Below are 16,615 nucleotides of genomic sequence, written 5' to 3'. Positions count from 1 at the left end.
TCGAGGAATTCATTGTTTCCAGTAAAATATTTTGTGATTATACAAATGTTCTGCATCTGCTCTGTCCAACATAGTAGCCACTAGCTACATGTGGCTAGTGGGTCTGAGGAAATGAATTCCTTTTTTAATTAATTTAAATTGCTACATATAACTCTTGAGGCTTTTACATTCAAAGGAGGAGAGACAAAGAAGTAATTTGGTAAATAAACAGGGCAATTTTAAGTAGTGTTAAGTGATAACAGGGACTAAAGCAGAAGGACAAAATCACTATTTCACAGGGGTCTGGGAGCAGGAAAGGGTATTGAGGTATTATTTTAGAACAAGGATGGTCAAGGAAAGATCTCTCTGTTAAAATGATACGACCTGAGACTGAAAGATGAGAAGAGAGCAATAGAAGGAATTGGGAGCAAAGCATTACTAGAAGGACCAGTAAATGCAGATACTGTAAGGAGGAACAAGCTTAGTAAGAAGGCGGAAATCCAGTGTGTCTAGAGTAATTTGTGTAAGAGAGAGAATGGGGCTGAGGAAAGACGCAGGGGCTAGATCACTAAATTTACTGTTGATCAGTGTTTTGGAAGTAGAAAACCTGAGGTTTTTTAAGCAAAAAGGTGACATAATGTGATAAAATGTTTTTAAAAGATCTTTCTAAATGCTCTCTGGAAAATAGATTCTAGTAGAAAAAAGTAGAAGCACAGTGATCAGATAAGAAGCGGCTCCATTTATTTGCCAGTTTGATCCAGAGTATAGCGGTGAAGAAGGTGAAAAGTGAAAGAATTCCAGGGATATTCTGGAGGTAAAACCAACAAAGCTTGGCGATAGAATTACTATAAGAAACTGATCGCTTTCTAAGTATCATGTCATGATCCCTTTTCATTTTAATATAAAGTTGAATTTTTATTTAACAATCTAACATTGATGGCATTTGTTCAGCTTTACTAACAACCATGTTCCTTATTGTTATTCATATAAACAAATGACTTTCATAGTATCATTATTTTGGCTTGTCAAAGTTTGATAATTTGAAAAAATGCATCAATAAAAGTCTACAAATGCTTGGTTTTAAAAAGACTTTCATTTTGACATATTCTGCAAATTATATATATCATGCTAGAGTTATGAGTTGATTATGTGATGTCTGTATCTCGATAAACTATTCCTGGCTTTCTACTTGGTGCAGTATGTGTGGTTTATTGTGGAGTGCAGAGCTGAGCAGAATTCCAGTACATATGTTCATGTGGGGGCCATACACATGGCTAGTCAGTGTATATAAGGGTTTTTTTGTACCCAGTCCCTAATGTCTTGGCATGACTTTTATTATGTCTGCAGTGCTCGTGTAGATGAAATACCACAACACATTCTTTTACTATTGTAGCCTCAACTGGCCTTTTTTTTTTTTTTTAAAGAAAAAGCAATTACCATCATAAAAATTCCTTACTGGGGAACTTTCCATATTGTGTTATCATTCCATGAGTCTAATAATAATGGAATATAAAGAAAAATTTTAAAGAAAATACTAAAATATCTAAAAAAGACTTTGAGGTCTGTAGCTAGCTCCATAATGAGAAACACTAAAAGTCTAGAGGAATAGAAACAAGGGAAAAGAAGCAATGTGACTTTTTTTTTTAGAACTCCCAATACAAGTTAGAGGCTTATAAATCATGGCCTAGCTAAAATAATTCGCAAGTCACATGCACCTTCACCAATGTCTAAACACAGTTAGAGAACTGTCTGTTATCTATTGGGAGAATGCTAATGCCTTTAATTGGTCAGTACCTGACCCTTATGTATTTCTATCCTGATAGCTCTATCTGCCTAAAAGCTAATTCTGTGTTTTCTGTGAAATCTTGCAGTGGTGTTATCAGGGAGATTGTGTTCCTTTTGGCACTTGGCCCCAGAGCATAGATGGGGGCTGGGGTCCCTGGTCACTATGGGGAGAGTGCAGCAGGACCTGCGGGGGAGGCGTCTCCTCATCCCTAAGACACTGTGACAGTCCAGCGTAAGTAGCTAAAGTAAGCCGGAGCCAACAAAAAGACACAGTTGGAAATGATTCAGAGCTGTGGTTTCACATGTTATCTGTAAAAACGTTTCGCTAGTGAGCCAAGTACTTGTCTTCAGAACAAGCCATAGGCACAGGAAAGTGGAGGAGCTTTGTTAGACAGACTTTTTCTTCCTTTCCCCTTATTGTGTGACTAAAAATAAAATGTAAAAAATAGAAAGTATTGTGTATCTGTCCCAGATAAGCCAGACTTTTAATCTAATAATAATCAGATAGATTTCCTCCTTTAAAAACTACTGAATTATGGATGAATCCAGATCTGGTCTTAGCTACATTACTATTATTCCCAAGAAACCTAAGGTCTTTTCACATGTCACATAAAATTATTACTGCTACATTAGTATTAAAAGGACCAATGAGAGCACTTCAAGGGTTGAAATGCCTTGATTCGCATCACAAATCACAATGAAAAGAATACTGCCCATGTGTTAAAATGGTTTCCATTCCTATGCCCCCATTAATCATCTTCCAGAGCTGCCACCACTCTTCTCCCCGTGACTGTTTTGTGCAGGTCAGACTGCTCCTCTCCCACCACTCTTTTCTCCATCCAGAGTCCCCCTGGCGCAAGGCCAGGGCCATCAGTATTCTTTGCTAGCTCTGTGCTTCTCCCTCCTACCAGTGCCCCATGCCCATTACAGTTGGACAGTTCCTCTAGTTGTACTTTCTTGTCCTCCTGAGACTAAACTATTCTTTGACTGCCGTATGTCGAGTGCCCATTTTTGTCTAGAACTCAGGTTGAGGACCTTCTTTCCCAGCTAGTATTTGATGAAGAATGATGTTATGATAATGCTTTTCCTTTTTGTTACTCTTTCTCTTTCTGAAATAAAAGATGGTCTATTTTTATTTTTTAGATTTTCTTATTTTTAACTCAGGATCCCTCTTTGGTTCCTGACTCCAAATGTCTTTTTTCTTCTATTTTACTCTTTGGTTTAATTGTTTTGCTTTATATTAGTTCTCTGTTTCCATTCTCCCACTTCCTATTAATTAGTCCCCTCTTGCTAAGCAGAGCTTCCTGTTACCCATTCATAAACCAGTCATGCTACCACCATCCCCACTATCTTGTTTTTGTCTGACCAACTCATTTCTCTGGTTCAAACTGAGCCATTTCCCTTCCTTACTTAGAGTCAGCATTCACTGGCATTCAAAATATATTCAAAATGTAGCTTTAATGATCCCATTGATACCAGTGAGCCAAAATTATAATTTAGACTTGATCTTTTTTAAAACTAGTACAGAATAACCTAAGTTCAACTGAAAGCGGCTATAAATTAATAAAAGCATAAGAAAATCCTGTGATAAATAATATACCCAGATACTTAAGGGAATAAACTGGACCTCTTTTAAAAGAAGAAATTAGTTGTTTTTATCACTCAGTGGTAGTATGCCCAAATAATAGCATATGGTTTTCTCTCATGTTAAATCCTTTAAAGATAAATTTATGTAAATCAAATATTTGATGTCTTACTATTTCATTAATTTTGATGAAATACAAAATATTTAGTATTTCTATAATGCAAAGCCATCTGATTTTTAGATTTAAATTTTTAAACTTCATGGACTATTTTAAAATGAGATGAAATTTGTTTTTGTATTATTTGCTTTGAATGAAAGCTATTTCCAGGGAGTTATTTCATGCTTCCTTCCTGTCTGGAGTAAAAACAAACTTTCCATTTCCTAGTTGAACATATAGCATCAGATTATGGATTTTGTTAAATATGATTTAAATGGCTTTTCATTATAAATAAGTGATTTTTATTATGATAATTATAAAATATATTGATTTAATTGATTTTCTTGAGAATGTAAATCTTGACAATTAAGAATCTTATAAATTACTAGTACATTAATACAAAATTGATAGTACTATTAATACAAATTAATAATAAATTGCCTTAATTTTTGTGTTCAACAACTATAATTATTGCTAACAATCACCAACATGATTACTTTAATAATGTGTCAAATTTTATATTTTTTAAAGTAAACTTTAATATGTTTTCATCAAGTAATATATATACTCTTTGTATGGATAGATGGTATTATATTCACATGTTAAACAAAATGTTATTTCAGACCTTCAGGAGGTGGAAAATACTGCCTTGGGGAAAGGAAACGGTATCGCTCCTGTAACACAGATGTAAGTAAAACCAAACTCTGCTATGAAAAATTAGCTTACTCGTTTCCTAGAGTAGGGAAATTTTTTAAATTTTAAACTATTTGATAAGAAATCCATGTGTGTGAAGGTCACATGAATTTTCTAAATTGTTAATAATGAATGGAGCTGGCCTCAGCTCCATTAATAAGAGTCAAGGGGGAGCTACAGCTCTGGGAACAAGTATATTCTTCCCCAACAGATATCAAGAGAGGCATTCACACCCTGAACTGCCCTGCCCCACACACTCACAACTTCAACACCACTATCTTTCTTGACTCCACAGAATTAATCTTATTATGTCCTTTATTCTGTGTTTGCCACTGCAAGAAGCCCCAGACTCCTACATCATCCCTCATCCAATAGATAGGATACTGTATATTTCCTTGTCTGTCCTGTTTTCTATCCCTGCCCAACTACTGAAACTTCTTCTGTACCTTCAGGAATTCAAAATCCCTAATACTTAACTTCTCCGAATTTTCCTTCCTTTCACCTTCTTATTTTAGTAGAAACTGGCTCTTCCTCTGAAGATATTGCTTCTCGTATAGTTTTCAAACTGGAAGGCTTTTGTTTTCTTTCTTAGCCCTTGAATGACTGAGCCTGAAAGTGGATTGACAATGTTTATATCTCATTACTCCTCCAGATCACTCTTCCTCCCTCTATCTAAAAACCAGTTTTTAATTCATGTCATTAGATTGTTAACCCACTATTCCACACTTTCATACTCTCCAGCTCTACTTCTGTCTTAATTCTTGGTGATTTTATAAATATGCAGATGATTGTCCTAACATCTTCTCTTCTGGATTTTTTCATAAACATACAAACATGCTCCTATCTGTAAACAAACCAACCAACCAAAAAACCATGCTAGTTATTTTCCCATTGCTTTGTTTCCCTTTGAAACAAAATTTCTCAAAAGACTTGTCTATACTTACTGAATCCATTTCTTCTCTTCACATTTTTTTTTCTAAAATTGCTCCTATCAGGTTTTTGCCTTGAGATCATTCAATGGAAATACTCTTGTTAAGTCTCAGATAATTTCCATACTGTTAAATCTAATAGTCAACTCTGAGTCTTCAGCTTACTTCACTTTCAGTAGACTTCCAAGAGCTACAACATGCTTACTTCTCTTTCTCCTTCATTGGTTCCTACATCTGCCTCTAACCCAATTTTTCCCATATGCCTGGTATTTTTAGTGTGCAATTTTGCAGAAAGAGATTTTTCATGAATGCATGTGTCATATTAGAGCAGAAACATCTATATTTTAAAAATCTGTTCCAAGAGCATCTGTTATATAAACTATATTATAGGTCATGGAATTTAATAATAAATCATAAAAGGTGAGGTGATTGGAGTTGACTGAGTAAAGTGGCCATAATGGTGGCTCACTCCTGTAATCCCAGCACTTTGGGAGGCCAAGGTGAACGGATCACTTGATGTCAGGAATTCAAGACCAGCCTGGGCAACATGGTGAAACTCCTTCTCTACAAAAAATACAAAAATTAGCTCTGCGTGGTGGTGTGTGCCTTTAGTCCCAGCTACTTGGGAGGCTGTGGTGAGAGGATCACTTGAACCCAGGAGATGGAGGTTGCAGTAAGCTGAGATCGCACCACTGCACCCCAGCTTGGATGACAGAGCGAGATCCTGTCTCAAAAAAAAAAAAAAAAAAAAAAGCTTGAGCAATGTAAGAAAGAGTTCAGTATTTTTCAGTTAGGTGTCACTATTGAAATAGTATGGTATTATGTCTGTGTTCTTTAACTTTTGTGCTTTTTCTAAATGTATAATAGTTTAAATGTTCTTTTTATCCGATGATTCCCAGGTGTCTGTAATGTGTGAGCCACACCAATTTAAAGGATTTAAAAGAATATACTTTTCTTTTATCAAACCAACTTCCTGCCTTAGTACATATTTTACATAATTTAATGCTATGCATATCACATTGAATAGTCTTAAGACTTGAAAGAAAACTTTCCAATTAGTTAAAATCAATTTGACAGCCAAGGACTAGACTAGTCAAGTGTTTTTGGCTTGGTCATTTGCGATCTCAAAACTTTTCTTGAAAGTTAATTAGAAGTAATACATGGAATAAGTTCAAATGATCTGGAAAGAATTTTCTAATCAGTGCTCAAATCAATAAGATAATATCAGATATAAAACAGCTGGAGAACCAGAGTTCTTCATTTATTGCCATGAGTCTTTGAGACTTGCTGTGTGTTTTCTAATGTATGCTCAGAGTGTAAATTGCAATAGAAAATAGAAAATTGGCTGGGTGCCATGGCTCACACCTATAATCCCAGCACTTTAGGAGGCAGAATCAGGTGGATTGCTTGAGCTCAGGAGTTTGAGACCAGCCTGGGCAACAAAGCAAGAGCCCATCTCTACAAAATTACAGAAATTAGCTGGGCATGATGGTGCATGCCTGTAGTCCCAGCTACTTGGGAGGCTGAGGTAGGAGGATCACCTGAGCCTGGGAGGTTGAGGCTACAGTAAGCTGAGATACTACCACTACCCTCCACCCTGGGTGACAGAGTGAGACCCTGTCTCAACAAATAAAAAAGAAAAAGAAAATAGAAAATCCAGAATATTAGGCTTATTCAACTGTGTTTGATAGATTTTACCTGAAGTTTTTTTAGGAACTTGCAACCCATTCTACATAGCCCATGTAATATAGTAGTCTTGATCCTCTTATTTCTGTGGTTGAGTAGTTGGTACTATGGATTACTGGATGGTTCTCATGGTTTTACATATAATAATAATTGTTATTAGAGTTGTTAGCTTATAGCACTATATTAAAATTACAACCAAAAAATATAATAAATTAGAAGATCAGAGGAAAATGAAAATAATATAAATAGATACAATTTTTAAAATATATAAAATTATATGTATAAATATATAATTTAAGCAGTATCTTAAATATGTACCACAAGGTTTTTCCACTTACAGAAGATGGGTCACAAATTTTTCTCTGAGCTTCCTAGTAACCCAAGTAAAGAGACAAACACTATCAGTTCTAAGATTCATAATGTCTTGTGGTTGTGACAAAAGGAGATATATCCACAACCAAAAAGGAATAATTTATTATCTTGAAGCTTTGATATTCCTCCTATGTGGAGCCCTATACTGGTGAATCAGATTGAAACATATAAGGCTCATAGGACTCTTTTTGCTTAGGTTAGAGGAGAAATTAGGACCTAGAACCAACATGGGCCAAGTAGTCTTAAAAGGTAGCAAGCACAAAAACAATATATTTGCAGTTTCTTTCTAATGCTTATTTAATTTCTACCACAAACATTTAAAAGGTATAGAAGTGGTAAGAAGAGAAGAGAGCTCTTTGGTGGAAAGGGAACAGTGTTTTCATTAACTCCTATCCCTCTCAACCCGGTTGCAAAGAAAAGATCCACAGAAATAGAAGAAGCAACTTATAAAGACAAAATTTTCATTCTAAAGATTTAAGAATAGATCAGAAAAGGATGTCAAGCTATAAAATTGGCATGCCCACTCCCAATAGCAACATAACCAGCCTAGATGCCAAAGGTATTCAGATATTAGACTCTGAGACTGATTAGTTGCATCAGGGGGTATTGGACGGACAGTTTGTTTCCTGCATCACAGTTGGTCACCCTAGAAAGTCTTCAAAAGCAGCTACATAAGGACCCTGTCTTTGATATGCACATGATGGTCTCCAGGCTGGAATAACATAAAAACAATAGCTGCAGCAGGAACAAATTAATATACTTTTCATCTTTAAACTACTGTGATACCAGGAGCATTTATTAAAGATATATAGGAGACTTGGATAAAATTTGGTCCTTCTCTTAAGCCAGGAACTACAGTTAAGTTTTTGGTATCATGAGCTAGCCTAATAGTCATGGTCTTGTGGAACCTGGGTTTGGAGGGCAGGAAAAAAGAGGACACAGTTCTTGTTTTTGGAGATAGAGATAAATGGTTGATTAGGTCCTGACAGTTTTTATAAATGTGCAAAGGTAGGAACTAACATGATTTTCTGGCAGAGTCATTATCAAAAGTGAAGACCCCAGATCTGTGCTCAATCTTCTGAAAAATGTTTGCTTAGGAGCTTCTCAAAAATAGACTTTTGATTATTATGCATATGGAATCTTCTTTTTACTGGCATAAAGAACACTGACTACCTATTAGGCATTTCTGTTTTTCTGAACAATTTTTCATTCAAGTGACTTAAAACCATCACGCAGAATGTTCTAAGAGGATTAAAATTGATGTACATATTGTAACTATTTTAAGTAGCAGAAGGTAAAGGTTAGTGTTGTAAATACCTTACTAGAAAACTTAATTTTTGTAAAGAGTAAAAATATGGTCATATAAAGGTTACAAACCAAATTTTATATCAAAGCATAAAGAAGAAATATTAGCTACTATGAAAAGGACTTTTCCACATTTCTAAAAGGAGTTTCCTGGTGCTTAGTTGTTTTCCAAAATCAAAATAATCTTTGTATTTTTCTTATTCCTTATTATTTGTGATTTGGTGTTTGCTTGATAATATGACTACGATAGAACTTCTGGTGAAGCATGTAAGCTCTGCTTTGGCTGGGATGGAAAGGCACATTATTCTTCCATCTTAAACATTTGGTTTCTCTTCTTTATGCATCAAAGCTATAAAAAAATGTATGGAGAAAAAGGGTTTTCCAGGTCATTTGTGGTCTGTTCTAAGATTTAAGTATAGATTATGTAGTACTTGGATATGTTCTCAGTCAGCTTTGCTAGAGGAGTATATTATTCAGCAATTTTTTTCCCTTTCAATGCATTGCTTAAGATCATTAAATAGTGTTTTTGTCTTGGTTGTGCCAGACAAGAAAATTATATATTTGGAGATAGGATTGTGGTAAAAATAAAAGCATGCAGTTTAGAGTTAAATTGACTTGAGTGTGAATCCTGACTGTGACATATGTGGCTATTTGACCTTGGCAAATCACCTAACCTCTCTAAATTTTATTTGACTCTTATATAAATAGGCTCTATGAAACTTGCAGAGTTGTTTAGAATTAAAAGAAGTAACATACTTAAGACGTCTAGTGCTATTTCTAGTACCTAATCGGTATTCAATACCTCTTCAAATCTTCAAATCACTTTTCTGAAGCAGAAAGACAAGTATTTTTTTAAAAAGGAAACTAAAGCTTAGCAACAGGCTAGTGCTATGAAAAAGACCTAGTAAAGCACAGAATTTCTGATCTAGTGCTCTTAAAAGAGATGAAACCCTTGGGAGGTGAGTGTGGCAAGGTAAGCTTCTCTGAAAGAATTGGGTCACCTTAGACATTGTCTTACTTCTAGTCTAACCTTACCAGATAGCTGAGAACCAGATAGCTGAGAACATTCTGAAACTACACATCCTGCCCTCAGGGAGAGGTACAGGTTAAGTGAAGACAAAGTACAGAGTTGATCCATTGACTATCAATGTTATAATCATGTCTGAGATTACAATTAGAAAACAAATATGTGTCAACCACTTTATTCTTTTAAACATACTTTACATATGTTATTGGTAGAAGGTATCCGAGTTACCAGTGGTGAGTCAATACGGGTCTGCAGCAACCTCAGTTCTTGCCTCCTCAAAAGAAAGAATTCAACTGAGGGGCATAAGGCAGAAAAAGAGACCGAAGCAAGTTTCAGAGCTGTAGTAGAAGTTTATTTAAAAGGCTTTAGAACTGGAAAGAAAGAAAAGGAAAGATGCTTGGCAGAGACACCGAGTCAAGTGCAGTGTTTAACCTTCATCCTAGAACTTTATAGGCTGGCCCCTTTCCCACGATTCTTCCCTTTGGGTGGGTTGCCCACATATGCAGTGCCCTCCTTGCTCCTGGGAGGTGAGCATGCGCAGTGTGTTCAGGAAGTTGTACACATGCCCATCTGAGGCTTTTCTTCCCTTTTCTGGTGGAATGACCCTGGAAGGTCATACTCCATCATTTTGTCTCTTAATGTGCATACCCAGGAAGTTGTTTCTCGCTAACATTTGCATTCAATTAACACTTTAGTGCAGCAGGTGTGGACCATCAGGAAATGGCCTCTCTCTGGTGCCAGCTGCCAATTTATCACTTTTAGAAAGGCAATGTGATAATTGCCAAACTGTCACCTGATAGTACTAGTGGGTGGGGGAGAGCCCTTTCCTGCCCTGCTCATGCCTATCTAACTACACACATGACAAAAAATAACAGGAACAATATCTTGGTAATCTTTCTTAATATGAATTTTATGGTGTATATTACGTTTTGAGAAATAAGGACTAGATTTTAAGCACAAAACAGAGCTTGTTTGTTTATTTTGTACTTTAAAAATACTTTTAAAAATTGCAAAGTAAAAATTTGTTTCTTAACCTTTTTTTGGAGACAGGCTCAAGCTCTGTTGCCCAGGCTAGAGTGCAGTGGTGTGATCTAGACTCACTGCAACTTCTGCCTCCCAGGCTCAAGCAGTCCTCCCACTTCAACCTCCCAAGTAGCTGGGACTACAGGCATGCACCACCACGCCTGGCTAATTTTTGTATTTTTGGTAGAGATGGGTTTTGCCATTTTGCCCAGGCTGGTCTCAAACTCCTGAACTCGAGCAATCCACTCGCCTCAGCCTCTCAAAGTGCTGGGATTACAGGAATGAGCCTTTATGGCTGACCAGTTTTTTTTTTTTTTGAGACGAAGTTTCACTGTTGTTACCCAGACTGGAGTGCAATGGCACAATCTCGGCTCACCACAACCTCCGCCTCCTGGGTTCAAGCAATTCTCCTGCCTCAGCCTTCCGAGTAGCTGGGACTACAGGTGCGCACCACCATGCCTAGCTAATTTTTGTATTTTTACTAGAGATGGGGTTTCACCTTGTTGACCAGGATGGTCTCAATCTCTTGACCTCGTGATCCACCCACCTCAGCCTCCCAAAGTGCTGGGATTACAGGCGTGAGCCACCGCGCCCGGCCTGGCTGACCAGTTTTTTAACGTGTTTATAAGCTCGGGGAAAAAATTATGCTACAGGTAGATGGCATTTTAATAAAATTCAGACTATTCAAGGCAAATACAAGTAACTTTAATTTTTAAAACCTGCATAGAAGATTATGGTACCAAGCATGACAGCTAGATTCAAGTTTGTCTGGACAATTTAGGTTATCTGCTCTTTGTTTTCTTTTGCTTTAAAAGTAAATGTACAGTGAAAACAATCAGAAACTATTTGGGAGAAAAAATAGAAGACAGTTGAATACAAAATGGGGTTGAGATGCTTCACTACAGGGACTGACCACTAAATTTAACTTGATTTGAATGCTGTAGTATGAATTACTTTAAATACGTAGTATCTGATAACTAGGGAATCGGGAAATTTGTTTGCAACTTGTAAAAGAGGGTATAGAAGCAAGGCTTTTGTTAGCCCATGTGGTACCTTTGTGTAATTTGTAAAAAGATGCCCATCTGGGTGAACACATAAAAATGTAACCCTTCACGGTCCCTTGTCAAGTACATGACTTGCTAGAACAGGGGTTGGATTTCAAACTCCCTCAACGATCAGGGTACAATCTGCTAAGGAATATGTTGTTTTCCTGTAGAGAAAGAATAAAATTAAATTTTGGACGTGTTGAAGGTTGGTCTGGTGTAATGGGGATGACGCAAGAGTGAATTTGGTATGAAAGCAAAAAAGAAGCAGCAGAAAGTGGGAAAGGAGTAGAGAAAGGAAGCAAAAGAACCGAAGGCCAGATTTGCTCAGTTTGCAGTTTTCCCTGATGCCGTAGGAGTCGTTGTATCTTTCCAGCCTGCCTATCTCCTTTAGAAGAGGAGAGGAAAGGAAAGGGAAAGGGACAAAGGCATTTTCCTTCTTGGACCTCTTATCATATTACCAATGAGAAATTATACATCATTTTCAGAATTTTCCTCATTTGCAAGACATTTTGATACGCATTTCTCTTGAAAGTAAGAGTTTTGGAGCCATATTTTGCAAATGAAAAAAGGCACAAAAAGGATTGGGGACTTGCCAAGATCACCCTTTTCTTCAGGACAAAACCAGGATTAGAACCCCAGTAATAGAAATGCCACTGAAAAGCTTGTAAGCAGAAGCTGAGATTTCTTTCTGTAGCACCTTTTATGCCTCAGTGAATTATTCTTTTTTTTTTTTTTTTTTCAGATTTGTCTACCCATACAAAGTATTAAGTTTAGTCAAAAGGAGATACTTCTAAACAAGATAGTTGGAAGACTGTTAACTTATACAGATCTCTGGGAAGAGAGTGGTGATAAAGATGCTAATATTAATTTGTTTCTTTGAAAATACTAAGACCTAAAGATGCTGAGACCTGCAGCTTTGCTCTCCAGATTTATACAGGGCCCTGCTAGTTTGTTTTTTGAAAGAGAAGATGCTTGATGAGTGTTAGCACTAGAATGCTGAAAATCTGTCAGGCTTTTACTTTAAAAATCTGTTGCTTATTCCCACTGTTTTCTGTTACGGTTTCTGCATAGTGTCAGCATGTATTATCCTTAAGTAATTTAAGGATCCTTAAAGCATTATTCTTTAAACTCTCTACTATTCCTAAACAAAACAAAAATGTATTTTACATAATTTTTCCTCAAGGAATTCCTCTTTCACTCTCATTTTTTCAAACCAGCATATATAACTCCAACTGAGCCTACTTTTAATCAACACAAATTCAGAGCATTCCCTGATGGAATGAAATCAGGAAAACAATAGTGGCTGATGTATTCTAGAAACAATGGCATGGAATCAAGTCCCCAAGTATACTTCAATTCCCTTAAACCTTTCCATTCTCTATTCTATTCTTTGAACACCCTGAATACATTTCTGCCTTAGGGCCTTTGGATTTACTGCGTTCTGGAAGATTTTTTTCACGGATATGGATATGTACATAAATCATTTGTGCAGTTTCTTTTAACTCTCCACTTGAATGCCACCTTATCAGAGAGGATTTCTCTGATCATACTATTTAAAACAACTTCCCTCCTGCCTCACTGTCAGTCTCCTTATCTTGCTTTATTTTTCTTCTTTCTCATCTCCAACTAGAGTAAACTCCATAAAAGCATTTGGGTTTTGTTTCTCTGTAACCCTGCAGCCTAGATTATATCTGCCACATATTAAGCATTTTATGAATACTTGCTAACATGAAAAGAAAGATACTTAAGGCCAGTTCTTGCTGCTTTGTTTTAAGAGAACTAACGATAATTTATGATGTGCACCTATGAAAGCCATCAAAGTCCAGATACCTTTCAGTTTAGGGTTAGATTTGTTCGGTGTGGACCCAGAAGGATGGAGAAAGATAATTGGGTTATAAGAAGGCAGTTTTTGAATGAAAGTAAGGAAGAACCTGCTAATAATTGCAGCTGTTTGAAAAGTGATCTTTTTTTCTGTATGTGTTTATATAGATTGTATTACCACTTTGGGGATAATTATAGAGGAAATCCAAGCATCTTATGCAAATTAGATTATATCACTTATAACATGCATTCTTAAAAGGTATGATTCTATATTGACTGAGAAATTAATAATTGAGTTTGGTTCTTCTGTGAAATGCTGCCAAACAGATATATCCATATTATGTTAACACCCTACACCAGGGGTTGACACATTATACCTCTTGGGCCCAATCTTACTGATTAACTCTTTTTGTAAGTATTTTTATTGGAACATAGCCATGGCCATTTATTTACATATTGCCTGTGGGTTCTCTCACACTATAATGCACAGTTGAGTAGTTGCAACAGAGATACATGGCCTGCAAAGCCTAAAATATTTACTGTGTGGGCCTTTACAGTAAAAGTTTGACAACTTCTGCCCTAAAGAGAAAAATATTATCTGGAAACCTATATTTATTCAGTTTTCCAAGTAGTTCATGATGATGATGATGATGATGATAACTGTTGTATCAATCAAGGTTTAACTATAATAGTATAGATCACTTTGAATATTAAAATAGAGGTAATTTAATGCAAGGAATTGACTACATGGATGTTGAGAGTCTGAATAGTTCCTACCAGGAAGATACATAGGAGGTAGTTTTTTCAGAGCCCAGAGGCTACAATCACACAGCAGAAGCTGGAATCACAGGGTAGAAGGCCAGCGAACTGGAGCTACAAAAAAGATTCTGCCTCTGCTTGAGGTGCTGTCCGAGGTACAGAGGAAAGGAGAAAAATGCCCTGGCTTCTCCAACTAGTGCCTCCCATTACCTGAACCCAACCATAAGTTAGCTGACAAAAAAGCCTGAGGAACGGAGCTTTCAGTGTTTGTTCCCCTAAAATACAGAGCGGAACAGAAGGGTAAGGAACGAGTGTAAGGACACCTAGATCCAAGACCTTCACAGTTGCTAATAATTATTAAGTACTGCCTTAGGCCAGGTACAGAGCTAAACAGTTTGCATGAATCTGTTCCCTAGGAGGTAAATGTTAGTATTACCCCCAGTTTATAGATGGGGCTTAGACAAGTAAATTACTCAAGACCATGACTTAAATAAATGACCAAGTTAGAAATAATCCAGGTCTGCCTCATTCCAAAACTCTTGCTTTTAGCCCTCTCATTTTACAAATGAGAAAAAAAGTAGTTTGGAAAGATAAGAAACTTGTAGGTTTCTTATCTTTGAATGACCAGGCTAAGTCTAGAACCCAAATTGTTCCTATTAGGTTTTCGTGCATTTTAAGGAAGCAAAAACCTTTAATGCTATTATTGTAGCATTTAGAGAGTAACCAGAGGAGACTCCAACACTTATGAAAGTATCCTTGTACACTGAAACTATTACTGAGCAACCTTTCTGTACCCCAGTTTACTTTGTTGTAAAATGGGATTAATTATAACTACCTCAAGAGTGTTGAGAAAGGGTATATAGATAATATATCTAAAGATCTCTGTACAGTGTGCCACAGAATAAGTACTTAGTAAATACTACCTTGCTATTGTTATTGCTAATCTTTTTATTATGCTCATCCTAAGAGTGGTTATCACAGGGAAAACATGGATCAAAAATTTCATGAAATGTTATCAGATGCTTCATTAAACAGTAATATCCTCATATTGGACATTTTAGTTTTCTTCTATTTAGGAGAATTGTTAGAAGATACTAAAAAAATGCATTTTTGTTTTGTTTGCCTTTAAGCAAATGGCCCTCATGATGTTTCAGTTTCTTAATTCAAGGTCTTCTTAATGTACTGGTGCTTATACATGTGAAATATCATTTCCTCTTATGCTTCCATATAGTTCATCTTTTTGATCTAGGATGGTCTTTTTCCAACCATTCCCAGTGTGTGACCTTTTTCCTTCCTATTCCCATGGCTTTTCTTGGCTTCATTCTTAATAGTCTCCCACTCCCTCACAAGTCTTTTTTTTTTTCCTTAACTAGAACAATTTCTATAATACTTTGGTACATGTTCAAGATTTTTTCTCAACTGATATATCCCTAGCTAATCATGGACACATTTATATTTTACTTGTACCCAGCACATATAGGCAATATTTAACATGCTGTCATATACTATATATATTGCTTGAGATGGTTCTTTTTTCATGGTCATTTTTCTATTTGTATCTTGTTTCTCCAATGAAGTTGAAAGCCATGCTTAGATGAACTTTGGTGATTGGTGCTTTACAGATACTTAAGTGCTGTGTGAAAACTTACAGCTAGAGTTCAAATTGTTTGTATTTTTTTTTAATTGTTATTTGCTTTTAAAAGTAGTCTTGCTGCATGACAAAAGCCACTGACAATGTTAGTCCTTCTGTGGGATTCAGTAAAAATAGCTTGAAAAGTAAAAGATCCGAAGATTAGCAGACCAGGAAACAAAAGACCCCAAAAACATATCCTTCCAGCATGATACACCATTTAGCCTATGGTAAATATTTTTCATTTATTTAATGGCAAGCAAGAAGGTAATTTGACAAGATTAATCACTAGGTTTTATCATTGACGTGTCATTTTAATGAGCTGAAAACATTTTAAAATGCAGGCCTCATAACAGAGTGTGAACCTGCCACACTCTGAATCTGTGTGTTTTGGACTTGATATGGTGAAAATTGAACTGTAGTATATAGGAAGTAATGATCACCATGCAAATATTTGCACATTGTGGTCTATTACTACTGCATATGCTTCAGAGTGACCATTTACAATGTACTCTCCTCAGAAAACTATACAAAGCAAACTCAGAGATCTAAGGGAGAGTAGTAAAAAGTCCTCAAAACAATCTCTGAGTGTGCCGGTAACATACTTTTCATTTATTCCCAATTCAGAATTTTCTGTAATGACATATTCTGTTCTTCTGTATTTAAGGTTTTCTCAGTCTTTGAAAATCAGTAATTTTAGTTTTTAAGTACTACAGCTGTTGAACTTTAAAAGATAAGTCAAATTAAGTCATATCACTTAAACACTATGAGCTTTATAATTCTTTATGAACTTAAAGGTTGAGTTTAGGATGAGCCTG

At 36.1% G+C, this 16,615-nt stretch overlaps 1 protein-coding gene across 1 annotated transcript in view; it reads left to right on the top strand.

Annotated features, from left to right (window-relative positions):
- The window catches only part of ADAMTS6 (ADAM metallopeptidase with thrombospondin type 1 motif 6), a 328,680-nt gene that overhangs the window by 225,319 nt on the left and 86,746 nt on the right, over positions 1–16,615 (top strand). The window contains exons 13-14 of the mRNA XM_012462273.2: positions 1,851–1,996; positions 4,130–4,193. Of these exons, the coding sequence (XP_012317696.2) occupies positions 1,851–1,996; positions 4,130–4,193 (210 nt within the window). The remainder of the gene's footprint in view (positions 1–1,850; positions 1,997–4,129; positions 4,194–16,615) is intronic.

This window comes from Aotus nancymaae, unplaced genomic scaffold, assembly GCF_030222135.1.
Source record: "Aotus nancymaae isolate 86718 unplaced genomic scaffold, 86718_ANA_hifiasm-v0.15.2.pri h1tg000014l, whole genome shotgun sequence".
Lineage (NCBI taxonomy): Eukaryota > Metazoa > Chordata > Mammalia > Primates > Aotidae > Aotus > Aotus nancymaae.
This window is presented reverse-complemented; position numbering and strand designations above follow the sequence as displayed.